The sequence below is a fragment of the Acomys minous genome, assembly GCF_964271855.1.
Source record: "Acomys minous genome assembly, chromosome: 18".
NCBI lineage: Eukaryota > Metazoa > Chordata > Mammalia > Rodentia > Muridae > Acomys > Acomys minous.
This window is the reverse complement of record NC_140501.1, coordinates 56,757,550-56,774,108: the sequence shown is the minus strand read 5'-3', so window position 1 is coordinate 56,774,108 and position 16,559 is coordinate 56,757,550. Positions and strand designations below refer to the sequence as shown.

General features: G+C 44.0%; 1 protein-coding gene across 1 annotated transcript in view; it reads right to left on the bottom strand.

The window, feature by feature from the left end:
* LOC311589623 (guanylate cyclase soluble subunit beta-2-like) overlaps positions 1–15,942 on the bottom strand; it is a gene marked incomplete at its 5' end in the record, with an annotated part of 31,142 nt that extends 15,200 nt beyond the window's left edge. The window contains 7 exons of the mRNA XM_084768148.1: positions 292–612; positions 7,362–7,578; positions 9,271–9,368; positions 10,544–10,655; positions 12,758–12,954; positions 13,820–13,919; positions 15,790–15,942. Of these exons, the coding sequence (XP_084624274.1) occupies positions 292–612; positions 7,362–7,578; positions 9,271–9,368; positions 10,544–10,655; positions 12,758–12,954; positions 13,820–13,919; positions 15,790–15,942 (1,198 nt within the window). The remainder of the gene's footprint in view (positions 1–291; positions 613–7,361; positions 7,579–9,270; positions 9,369–10,543; positions 10,656–12,757; positions 12,955–13,819; positions 13,920–15,789) is intronic.
* Between the last annotated feature and the right edge of the window lie 617 nt (positions 15,943–16,559).

Genomic DNA, 16,559 nt, shown 5'->3' with positions numbered 1-16,559 from the left:
ACACTTTCTTTTTCTATAAGAACCCAGAATCATTTCTACATCCCTGGAGCCTCCTGGTCCATGCCCTGCCTTGGACGCAATCTACCCTCCACTCCTATTATTTTTATTACCTTCAATCTAGAGAAGGAAAATGGAGGAGATGCATGTTAGCCACTTAGCCCAAGATGATGCCACTTCTAGACGATAAAGCCAGGAATCCAGCCCAGATCTGCCTAAGTTCAAAGTCCACACCATGAGCACAACCCTCCCCGCACTCCAGGGTCACTGTAAAAGGAAGGGCGCCAACCACACCTGCAGCCACCTTCTTGCCCTCCTTGAGCTGGTTGGCCACGTGTTCAGGCAGCATGGCATACAGCAAGGTCTCTGTCTTCTTCTTCTCGAGGGCCAGGTGCTTGGAGAGGACGCGCAGCTCCTCCTTCTTCCTCTCCAGCTGGCGGGACAGCTCCATCTCTGCCAGCCTCTGCTGGTTGAGGAGGATGAGATCCCTGGTGGTGTCGTGGGGAGCGATGTCGGAAAGATGCATCTTGCTCTCTTCCAGCTCTTGGAGGCTGCAGAGCTTTGGCGAACACAGGAAGATCATGCACTGCAGAGACTCCATCCAGATCATCTGGCCTGTCCGTCACAGAGAGGACAATAGAGAAAGTCTCCAAGATGGAACGGGGAGGCAAGCATCACCCGTAATATCACATGCCCTCCAGCCACCGCACAGCCTGCTCCCTCCTTCCTAGCGACCTGCCGTGGCGTCATCTACAGTCCGGGCTCCACTCACTCATCTGCGGCCCTCTGCACAGCAGCTCTCCCCGTGAGGGCGCGTCTGAGCTTGAGGTGGCAACCGCAGCGGCTAAGTCTTCTCTCTGCTCTGTTCTTCTACTGTCATAGGTGTGAGACTAGCCTTCCCTCTGGAAATCTTGCTTCCTGAGGCTTTCCGCCACTGATTTCTCTCTGGGTTTTCCCTACTTTAAAACAAAAACAAAAACAGTTTTTCTTTAGTCTGTGTCCACCCCTCCCTCTTTCTTACTTTCTTAAATGTTGCTTTCTCTAAAATTTTGTTTGAGTTCAGTCTCAGTCTCTCTCTCTCTCTCTCTCTCTCTCTCTCTCTCTCTCTCTCTCTCTTTCTCTCTCTCTCTCTTTCTCTCTCTCTCTCTCTCTCTCTCTCTCTCTTTCTCTCTCTCTCTCTCTCTGAACTTTTTGGAGAGGAAGGCAGGGAGACTTGTAATTGCTGCTTCTGTTTCTAACTGCATGACAGAGTTCTGGTTTTCATCTGGCTAGCTATGTCTCTTATCACTGCACATTATGATTAACCCAGCTTTCAGAACATCTTTTCCTATGCTTTTTTCTCCTCAGCTCAAATTTATATGTTTAACATACATGCAGATTGGTCATTAGTCTACGGTGTGTGCTTCTTGCAGCAGGTAAAAAAAAATAATGTCCTCACACTGGATTAAAGACCTAAGCACAAGTGTAAAAGTGTGAAATACTTAGAAGAAAATAGAGGGAAATGGCTTTGGTTATGCAACAATTTAGTGGCTGTGACACCAAAAACACAGCTAAAAAGAGAAATATAGGTGAATTAGACTACAATAAAACTTAAAACTTCTGTACATCAAAAACCCACAAACAATAGAGCGAGGGCAACCCATAGAAATAAAGAACATATATATAAACCATCTGTCTAACACGGAGTTATTAACTGGAATACACAAGGAACCACCTCTCATACACACAGTGAAACATTAACAAAGGACTTAAATAAATATTTTACCAAATACACAAATAGACTAGGAGCAACAGAATGAAAACAATGGGTTTTGCCACGTTCCTGAAATCACTTGAAAGGAAGAGGCCAGAGGATCATCGTACGTTTAGAGAATTTATCTCAGAAAGGAAGAAAGAAAGAAAGTAAAGAAGGGAGGAAGGGAGGAAAGAAGGAAGAGAAAATACTTAGTCGCTAATGATTAGAAAAATACAAATAAATCAAAAACACAAACCCAAGAGACCACTTCCCAGTCATTAGGATGGCTGTTATTTTTGAACATATAGAATGTAAGAAGTATTCACGAGGATGTGGAAAAATTAGGACACTTGTTCCTGAGCACTAGAAATGTAAAAGATTCTAGCAACTTTAAAAAATGTTAAAGCTCCTCAATTTAAAATCATCAATTTTAGACTTATTCTTTATTCTGTTGCAGCCTGCCTGCAGGAGTTCCTCTTCCCACATTACCTCCACTCCCTGAGGCTCCATCTTTTGGCACAGACCTTGTCCCTCTAGCTCTTTCCACTGCCTCTTTCAGCCTGTCTCCATTCCTTTATATCGCCCAAAGTTTTACAATTTCTGCCTACAAGTTCATAGAACTAGGTGCCTACCTCCAAAAATTGGAGATCTCTCATATTACCAACTTAGAGGCACATCCGAAAGCTCTAGAACAATAAAAAGAAATAACAGACAGAGTAGATGCAAAAAAAAAATCAAATACAGAGATGAAATCAATGGAATAGAAACAAATAAAAAAAATACAAAGAATGAAATAAAGAGTTGGTTCTTTGAGAAAAACAAGATTGATAGCCAAATTAACTAACAGACAGAGAAAGACAATCCAAAGTAATAACATTAGATTTAAAAAGACAGGTTACAATAGACACTGAAGAAACTCAGAGACTCATAAAGACATACTTTACAAACTGTATTCCACCAAACTAGAAAGCCTAGAAATGGATGGACTTTTTTAATACATATGACCAACCAAACTCAAAACAAGATCAAATAAGCAATTTAAACAGACTCATAGCCCCTAGTGAAACAAAAGCAGCAATTACAAGTCTCCCTGCCTACCTCTCCAAAAAGTTCAGGGCTGGATGGGTTCATTGTAGAATTCCATCAGATCACCAAAGAAGAATGAATTCCAATACCCCTAAAATTATTCCACAAAGTAGAAACTGAAGAAACATTTGAAAATTCTTTTCTGCAGAGTCACTATTTCCTGACGACAAAATCCATACAAAGAAACAACATAAATTATGGACCAGAAGAATATAGAAGCAAAATTTCTTAACAAAACACTTGCAAACCAAGCCCATAAACCAGAAAAGATTATCCACCATGATCAAGTTGGCTTCATCTCAGAGATGCAGGGATGGTTCAACATGCATACACCAATAAACGTGACTCACTACTTAATAGACTGAATGGCAAAACCCACAGGATAATCTGGTTCACTGCCAAAAAGGTCTTTGGCAAAATACAGCATCCCTTCATGATACAAAGTCCTGGAAAGACTAGGCATGCAGGGGGGCCAAATAATAAAGGAAGCTTACAGCAAACCTACAGCCAACACTGATCTAAATGGAGAGACTCTCAAAGCATTTCCACTAACATCAGGAACAAGTCAAGGTTGTCCACTCTTACTATACCTATTCAATATAGTACTTGAATTTTTAGCTAGAGCAATAAGGCTGAAGGAGATCAAGGGGACACAAATAGGAAAAAAGAAGTCAAAGTATCTTTATTTGTTAATGATATGATTTTATACATTAAAAAAAAACTAAATATTCTGCCAGGAAAGGTCACACAAAATTCAGTATCCTTCCTATCTACAAATGACTGACTGAGAAAGAAATCAAGGGAGTGCTCTCTTTCACAGTAGCCTCTAAATGTATATTGGAATAACTCTAACCAAGCAAGTGAAAGAGTTGCATCATAAAAACTTTAAGACATTGAAGAAAGAGATTGAAGAAGGCGCCAGAAGATGGAAAGATTTCCATACTAATGGATTGGTAGGACTAATATTGTTAAAGTGGCTATCAATCATATCAGAAGTAATTTACAGATTCAATGCAACCCACATCAAAACTGCAATACAATTCTTCACAGAAATTGTAAAAACAGCTCTCAACTTTATATGGAAACACACAAAAAAGATCCAGGATATCTAAAACAATCCTGAATAATAGAATAACTGCTGGAGCTTCACCATCCCAGATTTCAAGTTGCACTGTAGATCTATAGCAATAAAGACAATGTGGTATTGGCATAAACGTAGAAATGTTGATCAACGGAATCAAACTGAAGACCCATAAAGGCACCTGATTTTTTTAGCAAAGAAACAAAATAAATAAATAAATAAATAAACAAATAGAAAAAAGACATCTTCAACAAATAAATGGTGCTTGTCAAACTAGATGGTGTATACAGAAAAATGAAAGCAGATTTATATCTATCACCTTGCATAAAGCTCATCTCCAAATGGCTCAAGGACCTCAACATAAAACAAGTAACCCTGAATCTAATAAATGAAACAGTGGTGAGTAGGCTTGAACTCATTGGCCAAAGAAAGAACTTTCTGAATAGTACATCAATACCTCAGTCACCAAGGCAAACAATAAATGGGACCCCACAAGGCTGAAAACCATATGTATGTCAAAGGACAATATAATTTGGGCAAAGCAGCATCCTATACAACAGGAAAATATCACTATATATCTGGTAGAGAGTTTATATATAAAATAAAAACAAATAACCCAACTTAAAATGGAGTACAGAACTAAGCAGAGAGTTCTCAAAAGATGAAACACAAATGACCGAGAAATACCTAAAGAAACATTCAACATTCTTAGCTACCAGGGTGGTAAAAAGGGGATCACTCACTCATTGCTATTGGGAGTGCAAACTGGTACAGTAACTATGGAAATCAATATGTCAGTTCTGCAGGAAACTGATAATTTATCTACCTCAAGATCCAGCTCTATCACTCTTGGGCATATAATCAAGGGACCCTACAGTCCACTACAAAGCTACATGCTTATTCATGTTCATTGCCGTTCTAGTCTTAATATCCAGGAACTGGAAACAGCCTAGATGTCCATCAATTGATGAATGGATAATGAAACTGTGGTACATTTACACAATACACTATTATTCAGTTGTTAAGAAAAAATGAAAATTGCGAGAAAATGGATGGAACTAGAGAAGGAGAAACTAGAATAAGAAAATTAAATAGGTAGAGGGATGGAAAAGAGTGGCAAAGGAAGGAATGTGAGGAGGGACAATTAACACTAAAGGACATTTAAAAAGTCATATGAAAATCTTCATCTATAATTCAGTAGTTTTCTGAATTATGTATGTACATAAAAGGAATCCAAATAGAGTCACCAAATATTAGTTGCTATAATGCCCCAACTAGACATTTTATGACACCAAGTAAAACCTCCAGTGCCAAGATTAGATTTTGTTGAGATGTATTGCCAAGGCTATTGATTATTCTCCACAACCTGATGGAAGAAACTGTGGTGGACAAGAACACATGTGTCATCAAACATGGAGACATCAAGCCGATGCCTCACCCCTACTGACTAGCTTTCATGATACTAGAGGCTGCTCTTCATGCTACCAGAGGAGTAAGGCAACTATCAATATCTCCCAGCTATGAACCCTGTGACCGTCAACAATAATATGTCTTCAAGATGTACATTTTTGTGTAATAGTGGCACAAATGTTATGGGAGCAACCAACTATTTTGTGATTAGATTTAAGGCCCACTCCCTGAGATGGAACACACATCTGACACTGCTAAGTTGGCCAAGAACCTGAGACTAGATATGCCACGGAACACAGGGGAAATCTAATATTATTATTTAGCTAAAGAAACATGACAATAAAATTACTTCTAACAACATAGTGCTATACCCATAAATCAGTGCTTCATTCAACCCACATCAAGAGAAGCTTCTTCTTGTAGCAGGTGGGAAACTGATGCAGAAATGGACAGAGTGCAAGGAGTAAGAGACTTTGGATAACTCATGTTTTCATTAAATCTTTCTCTTCAAGGCTCAGGGGAGATAAAGAAGATGAGGCAGAAATATTCTAAGAGACAAAGGGGATAGATGACTCCAAGGAAACAGTGTCTTTCAGACACCACAGGACTGATGCACATATGAACACTCAGAGACTGTGACAGCATGCATAGGACCTGCACAGGTTCAAGCCAAATGGGGACCCAGTGCTGATAGGGGGATGTGGACATATCTCCTATCCCTAACCAAAAAGCTATCTATAATTGATACCCACTGACAAAGAAAACATTGGTTTTCTCCAACGGAGTTTCACTGGGTAGCTCAATCACATTTCAGGATCCAAGTCTGGGAGTAACTGGCCAACACAAACAAACTCAATGCTATTTTTGTACACTTTTTGTCTCTTTTTTGTGTTTGTTTGTTTGTTTATTTGTCTTATTGGTTTTTCACTTTCTTATTTTGGTTTCTGGGAAGTGTGTGTGTGTGTGTGTGTGTGTGTGTGTGTGTGTGTGTGTGTCTTGTGTGCATTTGGGGTGTTTTTTTCCTTTTTTTGTTTATGTATTTTGAGGAGCGAGAACATAAAGTTGGGTGTGTATGAGGCAAGGAGGATGTGGGAGGAACTGGGGAAGGAAAAAAACCATGATCAAAATACACTGTAAGAAAAATATTTTCAATAAAGAATTCTATTTACTACTTAATCTAGCAAGTCCGCCTCTGTAAATGCTCAAAAGAACTGAAATACAGGACTCAGGAAGATAGATATTTGGGTACCTACTGTCACAGATAGTCACAGTAGCCTAAGGAAGTAAGGCGAGTCTATCAACAGATGAGTGGGCAGAGGCAACTAAGCAATGGATCATTGTTCAGCCAAAAAAGAGGGAAATGAGCCAGTCACAGAGGAACATGTCCTATAAGACTCTGCTAAGATGAAGGTAGAAAGTGGGGTGCCAGAGGGGAAGCAAAAGGAACAGGGGGCGATTGATTAATAGGCATAGAGTTTGAATTTTTTCAGATGTTTAAAGTGCTCTGGAGGTGAGTGTGATGGTGTGTGTACAAACTATGAACATTCTTAATATGAATCACCTGTAGAGTAAATTAAAATATAGAAAAGCTTCTATCATAATTCAGACAAAACCAAATGTGTCCCCTACCAGTAAGTAGGTCCAGTGAGTTTGTTGCTTTTGAATGAATAGACATTAAATTAATATAATATTGTCTCTCATGTAACAAAGAGCGTACTTTTTTATTGTAAAAGCAGAATTTTATAGCTATAGAATTTATAATTATAGCTGCATAGTTTAGTATACAGTATAACCATATCACATAGTGTTGGAATACATATAGTATGCTTATATGGATGTATACACTTATTACACAGTATATACATGTCTGAACCAGAAAAGATTTAAGATGTAGAATGTCATTTTCTGATCATGTCAAGTATACATATTGGGGGGCAGGAAGGAAGCCCATTGTTCTCAATGTAGTCCCTTTCCTGGTTTGGGGAAAGTGGAAAAGCCATCCTCCCAATCTCACTGGTCTGACAGGCAGAAGACAAAGGCATGGCCTCTTACCCCGGAGCTGGAGTGTCGGCTGGTTCTTCCAAGCTTTGGGCGTCAGTTCTCTACGCGTCTTCAAGACAAATTGACTGTTAATGAACTTGCGGATACTGGAGATGTTGAAGGTGACTTGAGGGTGGATGATGGAGAAATACTCATCTATTCGGAACTTTGGGGTTAGGAGTCCGGGGACATACTTCTGAATATTCACTCCCGCTTGCTTGACCCTTAGCTGTCCACAGAGGACACATGTCAGTCTGGGGAACAGAAAGAAACTTCTACCGCCTGCTTTCCCTTAGATATCACATGTGGGCTTTGGTTTGTGTGTGACTCACTGGGCTGAAGGGATGGGGGTGGGGTCAGTATTGGAGTAAACATAGCAAAACTATCACGTTCTTCAAGAGCCACATCCGCAGCTGATGTTGGAAGAGGAGTGAAATAGCACGGGAGTGTTCAGAAGCATAGACTGCCGGGAGGCGTTAAGGCTCTCCACAAAGCCAACAGGTCTTCATTCCGTGCTCTCTCTCCCCATTCCGCCTGTACAACCCCTGTCCCCTGTCATAAACTAGCAAATTCTGGGCCTGCCACCAGTTCACACAGGGACTAGGGCAGTGTTTCTTTGCCCTCTCCAGAGAATGCACAGAAAGTATTGTGACATGGGGACCTTGACATCACGTGTCTAATACCAGCACAGTGTCTGGGAGCCGTTATTAGCCATAAAACTCAGTTTAAGCTACAGAAGTTAACCTGATGTACCATTCCATTTATGTTATGCTATACCTGAAAGCTGAAAAGGGAAGTATTTAGAGCAGATTGGACTGAAAACACTAATAGCACGAGTAATAATAATGTTGTAACATTGGCAAAGCATTAGCATTTATTGACTTAAAATTGTCTGTTTTCCACCTAGGGGTGTTTATTTACTCCCATGATGCCATCATTTCTCTGATGGAAAATCCTATAGTGAGCTGAGTACATGCCATAAAGGTCATGCAGCTGGCTGGTGATATGCATATGAATTCCAATAAACATTAGATGAAATTATAATGGCTGAATATTTTAGCCGATTTTTTTTTACTAAATTCATCTTGCCTACGTGCCCTTTAGATGAATATTTTAAGAAATCAACTCAGTCCACAATTCCTATATCATCTCTACCCACATCTGTTTTGTTCTGCCTCTCGCTATGCAGCCCATGCTAACCGTGAATTTAACTCTTGCCTCAGCCTCCTGAGCTACGCATGTGTGTCATCACACCTGAGCTACGCATGTGTGTCATCACACCTGAGCTACACATGTGTGTCATCACACCCAAGCTCCAGTTGAGAGACACTTTATCCTGGGAAATCAAGAGCAATCAAACTTAAGTGGCCATGCTCACAGCACCCCTCCCCCCAGAACACAGCAGGAAGCTCTAGTACGATGCAGGAAGTGGAGCATGGTGGGACTGAGAATCAGCTGTGGTCACAGGGGAGGGGGGTATGAGGGAGGGGGAGGGGGGTATGAGGGAGGGGGAGGGGGGTATGAGGGAGGGGGAGGGGGGTATGAGGGAGGGGGAGGGGGGTATGAGGGAGGGGGAGGGGGGAAGGTCACTTTTAGGGCCATGGTTATAGGCTCTATTCTGTTGCCACTTTCTGGAGTGAATTTTAAAGTCTTCCTCCCGACTTTCTTTCTCATCATAAATTATCCCATTTATTCACTGGCTCAACTTCCTTGCTCTACTTACCTTAAGAAGATCATGTCTTCCGGAAGAGTCTATAACGTAAAATGAAGTCAGTGGCCCTCTCGGGGCAGAGTCTAGTCTCCAAATCCCCATGAACTCAGGGATCTAAGTCCTTACCAGCCACAATGATGATAAATAGGGCCCCCCCCCCATCCCTGCTTTATCCCCAAGACCAAGCTTCTGAGGGAAAGGGTCTCTTACTGCTTCATCAAAAACAACGTGGAAAGGAAACGCAGTGCAGAACATCTCCTCCTCAATCCACAGTCTCTCTGGATAGACAGGCTGAAAGGTGAGGAGCCCTGGACAGAGAGAGAGAGAAAGCCCCAACGAGCGGCCCTTGCAGAGCCTCTGGGACAAGGTTAGAATCTTAAGTGTGTCACAGGCAAAGTGTGAGTCCCCCTGTTTTAGCACAGGCTCCCTCAGCACCTCCAGATGGCCACCGCAATAATTGTCCAAATTAAAACAAACAGAAAATTTGCGACCAGGTTGAGAAGCCCCTCCTGCCCCCTGCCAAGTTTCTGCCCGCTGCTTCTGGGCCAATTGAGTATGTCTCACCATGAAAACAGAGCTGGCATTGAAACGGTGACAAGTAGACAATGAGCCAGAAGAGAAGCGAGAGTGTGCCCAGCCCGGCGTCAGGGACATTTGCCATGGAGCTTTTTAGACTGACAGTTTAGGGTGGCACGTAAAAATTTAACCAACAGTCCCATTTGGCAGGGGGTGCAGACTCTCAAATGAAGCCTTTTTGATATGAAAATCTCCTAGACAAAGGATGTCAGTTGTGTTTGCTACAGCTTGAAGGACTCAGAATGAGGCGCTTTGAGCCCTGCAGACCTTCTCCCAGATGCCTGTCATTTGACCTACCAGGCCATAACAAGGAGCATCTAGCTCCCTTCTTCCACTAGGTCAGAGCTCTGATTCGGACTTGAGAGTTAGGTGTTGGCTACCAGGCCAGCTCAGTGCCCAAAGATCCAATGTGGCGGCGAGCTTACCCCTTTCACTTTGTGAACAAAAAGCTGGAAGGTACTGTCCCATGTCACAGCTCCTCAGAGACAGAAGACAGAAATGCTACCTTGTTTCTTGCCCTCTATTCTTTGTGCTGCTGGCTAGCTGTGGTTAGTCACAGATTTCCAGTCCAGAAACACACCCCAGTCAAGGAGGCCTGGATCCTGAAGAGATGCAGAATTCACTGTGTCCAGTATGTCTGGGCCCAGCCTCCTGTTCACAGTCAGTATCTGGGACTGATCCAAGCCAGAGGCTGTCCTGATTACAGAGATGACAGTGTCTTCTTGTCACCGGGTACAAACATGGCAAGTTAAAAGCTGATTTTTAAAAGCTACAAACTACAGATGCCAAATCCAAGCTCTGTGGGATTCAGAGGCCTAGAAGTTGTTGAGACCTCTGCCCTGTTTGTGTATGGGGACTGTTCCCCTGCAAACCAGGCTGCTATGAGGCAGGAGAGCAGCCCGCTTACCTTTTCCAAACACAGCCGATGCCCTCACAACATCCAAGTCAGATTTCTTCCCGGGGCAAACAGAGGTGTTCAAGTATCGCTCCTTCATCCTAAGGAGTGTTCCCTGGAGAGCCTGTAGAAGGCAGGGAGCGAAGTACAGGGACCTGGCCCCAGGAGCGGAGATGTACAAGCCCTGCCTGTGGCGGCTGCTGCGCCCATCTGTGGAGAGCCACAGAGCCCTTTGTGGACCCCCGCCTCCACATGGCGCCCGGCATGCAGCCGGAGCCAGCTCGATTTAAACAACCCCTTATTTGAAAAAGGCCCGCTGCTCGCGAGCCTATCAGAGCGTGAGACGTGTCTTGGTGTGATTGGCTGTTTGAGTGATATAAATGAGTGTGAGGGGCGTGGCTTGGGGGGATTTTCACCGAAGAGAAGAAGAAAGGCCTGAATAAAGCTGCTTAGGAGAAGAACCGGTGGTCGCGTCTTTCTTGCCGGTCAAGCGAGGCGCGACACCCATCTTTACATGCTGGTGGCTAGAGGGATAGCGTGAGGGCTTGCCTGGAGCTCCAAGGGGTACTCTCCCTAGTTAATCCCCACATCGTTTCTCTACCAAAGGCAGAAATAAATATTGGCAAGATCTCCAGGGAATACTTAGAGGCCTATGCTTTCCTAAGTGCCGCTCTGAGACGACGCCCCAGGGCCAAATTAAAAAAAAAAAGTGGAGGAAGCAGGCGGAAAGGTGCTCACCACAATCTTCCTTTACGCTAGCAAAAGACTGATGTAGCCCCTGAAGATGCAGAGCAGTGGGCTGGCTAACCATGGCAAGAAACGTTTCCCAGGGGAAGCTGTTCACACGCAAAATGAGCATCCTCTTGACACAGGAGATGGCTCTCCACAGGCAAGAAGTGCAAGGCCCTTGGTGGACCATGAGCTGATCACAAGGCACACATAATAACCCTCCCCTAGATGGACGAGTAACTCTCAACTTGGGCCAAGGGAGTGGGAGGGGGGGCTTGTGGACTCCTTACTGATACAGACTGTGATACATTAAAAAAAAAAAAAAAAAAAAGACCAGTCACAATAAAGATGATCTCCATGTCCATCCAGTGCCCACCATAAAACCTACGAGGCAGGCAGCACGTCAACATCCCTTCTTGGAGCCCCTCCCCCATCTCAGGAGTTCTTCCTAGTGTTTCCCTAATAAATCTGTGTTTGTTCTGTTTACCCCCTATTCCAGTTTCCTTCTTCTTGGATGTGGAAACAACAAACTTAGAAGCCACTGGCTCAGAGTGGCTTTGGTGGCTGACATTTGCCTGGGACCCTAGGACCTGAGGCAAACTTACTAAGAATAGATCAAGCTTCTGTCACTCTCAAGGAACCCATAGCGCTCTTCCTGAGCATTCTTCCAGTGAGCAGACCCTAACAGCCTTGCGTGCTGTGCGACATAACGCCCTGGGCTACGGGAACCGCAGACCTACCTGCACCTTTGAACAGGCGGCATAGGTCCAGAGAGATTTTCACCTCACTCACGTGGCTTCTAAACTGGAAATGGTCCCCTTACGAACTGTGGCTGAGGTGGTCTAGGATGGGATCTCGGCTGCACACTGGGCCTGCGACTAGTTCCCCCTGCCATGTGGACACTGAGGATCTGATTGGTCCACTCATGACAAGAGGATTGTGAAGGTAAGATACCAGATTCCAATATCAAATTGGGGCTTTAAGATAGGGTCCTTTATCCCAGACTGGCTTCAAAATAATAGCAATCCTCCTGCCTCAGCATCTCAAGTGAGTTATAGGTATAAACTGCCATACCCAGCTTTGATATTTTTATACGTGAACATTTTACAAGCTCAAGTACATTCCTGAAAGTCTTCATTACTTTGATTTTTTGATTCTCAGTTAGGAGTGATTTTTTTTTTTTACTTCCAGCTCTACTCTCGGGACATTGGCAATACCTAGAAACATGTTTGATTGCCACAACTAAGGGGGCAGAGTTCTAGTCACATTGGAGAGACAGATGTCTGCAATGTGGTGAAAGATCATACAGTACAATGTTAGCCCATCACTGTGCAGAACAATCTGGTCTACAGTGTCAATGAAACCTGGCCTGGAAAAGCTGGCCTTGAGCTCCGCTATTCAGGGGCCAGTTATTTGTGTTATTTGCATAGGCCACACTAAGACAAATAGGCCGTGCTGGGGGAACTGTGCTCTCTGAAGACACCGCAAGCCCAGTACCTCCTGGTCCGTCTGAGTGTCCTCACTGTCTGGTGGCCGGTTTGCCTTTGCCTTTCTCGGCTGTTTGCGAGCCTTCTGCACAACCAGAAACACGACGTGCTCTTTTTTCCCTGTCCTCTCCACCTCTTCATTCGCATCGAGGATGCACATGGCCACATCAGTGTCAAAGAAGTCCTTGGCCACAGCTTCGATGATGCCTGCAGCAGAATGACACCTGTGGGTGAATGGCAGCAAAGAGCAGCACACTGGCCAAACTCACCACAGTATCTGGCTGTACAACTTCGTGAGCATCCTTCAGTTCACCGAGCCTGTCCCTTGCCTCAAGATAGGCATCCTATGGTGGCGCAGGGGCAAGAGCACACAGAGACTGAAGTTTTGTGAGTTTGGTATACCAACATGTCTCTGTTGTTATAATTTCTACTTCAATATCTACTCACGTTTTTATTTCAGGAAGATATCTAACTCATTAAACAAAACCTGTACACAATGGAAGCAAAAATTCCACTGGAAATGCATTAAAGATCATGTGTTCTAAACTATTGTTCTGGGATTCCATCTTAGGGGTACAATACAAACTATGGAGAAAGCAAGCGTGAAGTTGCCAGTCAGCAGCACCTACATTAGCAAAGGATCAGCAGCAACTACCAACACAGCAGTGGAGGCAATTAAGGGGAGTACGACATGAAACAGCCAGCACGGTGTTTTAGGGCTGCCTCTGTACATTCACGGAGAAGTGTGCGTACCTAGAATGCAGGAGCATTTGGGCTCAAAGTAAAACAACAAAAACAGCCTAAATACCAAGGCCTTTCTATGATGGTAATTTTTTTAAAGAGTCAGTAGATACAAAAATCTCTACAGAATTATCATAGCTATGCAAACAATTGTGCAGAGTTTTAAAAATCATGTCTTCTCCTGGTGTTCTGGAAATTATTCTAAAAATCTCCCGGTCCTTAAGATGATGACGACAAAGAAGCCAGTCACTATAGAAGGTGCAGTGCCCTCCTCACAGCGGGGGTGTGGCCACCCCTAGCAGGCTCTGGGAAGGGTCCAGCCGTTTCCTACCTGGAACTATGTGACACAGACCACTTCTGTCCGAGTAGTAATGGAGAAGCATTGCCCCATCAACTCTGCCCTCCACACGAAAGGATGGTGCATTCATTTCCTAATTAACAGACATAGCACATTTCCCCGCAGGGAGCACACATTGTTACATTATGGTTTTTATAGGATCATAATATACATTTATTTTTCTAGATTAACATACAAAGTAGTGGGTTCAGCCACAGCATCTTTACACATCATAGTTTATTCTTACGCAGTCCCCTCTAGCTGGCTCCCTTTCTTCCTCACCAATACCCTTTGGCTTTATCATCACATGGATGCTATTACCTCTTCTTCCCCTCCCTTAAGATTTCTTATTCCATTCCTGGTCCCTTCTCTATTCTGTGATGCTAACACACACACACACACACACACACACACACACACACACACACACATACACACACACGCACAACTTTTTTAACTTTATTAATTTATTCAGATTACAACTCAATTGTTATCCCATCACTTGTATCCCAGCATTCAAGAGATGGGGGTGGACATATTTCTGTGAGTTTGAGGTCAGCCTGGCCAATATAGTGAGTTCTAGACTAGCCATGGCTACACAGTGAGAGCCTGTCTCAAAAATAAAATTTACACGGAGGGGCTGTAATGACGTCTAGGTGATTAAGACAGCTCGCTGCTCTTCACAGGGCCTGAGCTCAGTCCTCTTAACTTCCATGGCAGCTCACAACCATCTGTAGCTCCGGCTGTAGAGGATCCAATACCCTCTCTGGCATCTATAGGCACCAGGCACACATACACACATATGCACACAGACAAAACACTCATACACCGCAGCGCATACACACACACACACACACACACACACACACACACACACACACACACATGCAGTGCTTTCATGCTGTCCTGATCTGGAATCTGGAGAAGTGGAGAATGCGTGTTCTCTCTATCATCATAACAACTGAGGGGGCATCTTCACGAGCACAGTCCCATCTTACCGGCATGACCCCCTCCCAGAGTGCCTATGAACACAAATTACTTAAATAATGAAGAAAGATACTGGTCACTTATAAAGGGCCATACAAACAAACCGGTTGACATAAGTTATTAAACTATTCTTTATGCTATGGATATGAATACCACGTATTTACAGTAAAGCACTTTGGTGTCTAAAAAGAAAGTCTAGGCATTGAAATTTTCAGTAAGCTCTCCCGAGACAACCAGCAAGGCATGAACTCCAGAAGGACACATCGCAGCTGGGAATTTAGTTTCCTAACACCCCAGTGCATCACCCCATGGGTTAATAATCAGTGTTGGATGGATCCCAGCTCTGGCTGTTGGCCATGGTGCTTGCACAGCCCTACTCTCCTTGCCTAAACTATTAGCAGCTCTGCTCAGGCCAGGAGGCCTGAAGAGAGATTTGAAAATCCACCCCAACCTGTTTTCCAGCCCTTGTTCCCATTGTTCCTGGCTTCTCAGAGTCACTCCATGTCTGCATCCACCCTTCAGAAGCGCCCTTCACTTCCCCACCACCCCAAGGCTACAACTCTGACATTTTTAAAAAATATATTTTATTCATTTATTCATATTACATCTCAATTGTTATCCCATTCCTTCTATTCTCCCATTCCACCCTCCCTCCCATTCTCCCCTTACTCCCCTCCCCTATGACTGTGACTGAGGGGGAACCTCCTCCCCCTGTATATGCTCATAGGGTATCAAGTCTTTCCTCTGAGTGCTGCCAGGCCTCCTCATCCAGGGGGCGTGGTCAAATATGGGGCACCAGAAGAACTCTGACTTTTTGTCAGCCTGTTTATAAAGGAAGCAGCTCTCTCCCCTAAGAGCTGCTGGGCCCACTGATGACGGAGGCCATGAACCATGAAGCTCCTCTCCCAGGGAAGCTGGCGACAGCTTTCTTTTTTCAACCTTTACGATCACCAAGACAAAGCCCCAGATGGCCTTACCTGATAAGACAGTGCCAGATAACTGTGGAGGGCATCGAGGTTTTCAATAAACTCTGTGAGATTTCCTCCCAGAGTCCGAAGCATCCTGTCGTAGCCAGACATCTTACAAAACTTAAAGAAGTATTCGCCGAAGAGCTTCAGAATGGTTTCCATGGATACGTCTGAGGAATACATAACCCCAAGTGAGACCTTCAAGAAGATGCTGCTGCTTCTTGGCTTGTCTTTGTTCATATCCAAAGTGCCCAAATCCTGCCACTGTGAAAGTTACTGTCTACCTCTTCACCTTCATCATGGGTGACACATCAGGAATCACTCCAATGTCCCAAGGCATTAGAAAGAGCCAAGAGCACTTTAACCATGAATCCCTCCTAAGCTCACACATTCTCTTCTGTAACATCTAAGACAGGGATTTCCAAGTGTCCCAAGAGGCACTCCCTTGACCGATGACCCTGAGGCCAGATCCAGATGGGCTCGGGGCCAGGTAGAAGGTAGCCCCTCCTCTCCCCCCACCCCCACCTTATACTCCTTCAATCTATAGCCTGCTGTGGACTCAAAGGCTGCCTCTGAGAACTGACTAACAGTGCAGTGCAAAATGACTCTGCCCAAAAGGTATCCATAAAATGAGAGCAAATACCTATAATGCTGACCCCTTCTCTCTCAGATTCACTAGGCCTCTGTCTCCTCCCTTTGGGGTTGTTTTCATCTGGTGTTCTCCAGAAGGCTTTCCCTGTCCATCTTCAGGCCAGTCTGGCTGGGCTATCCCTCAGGGT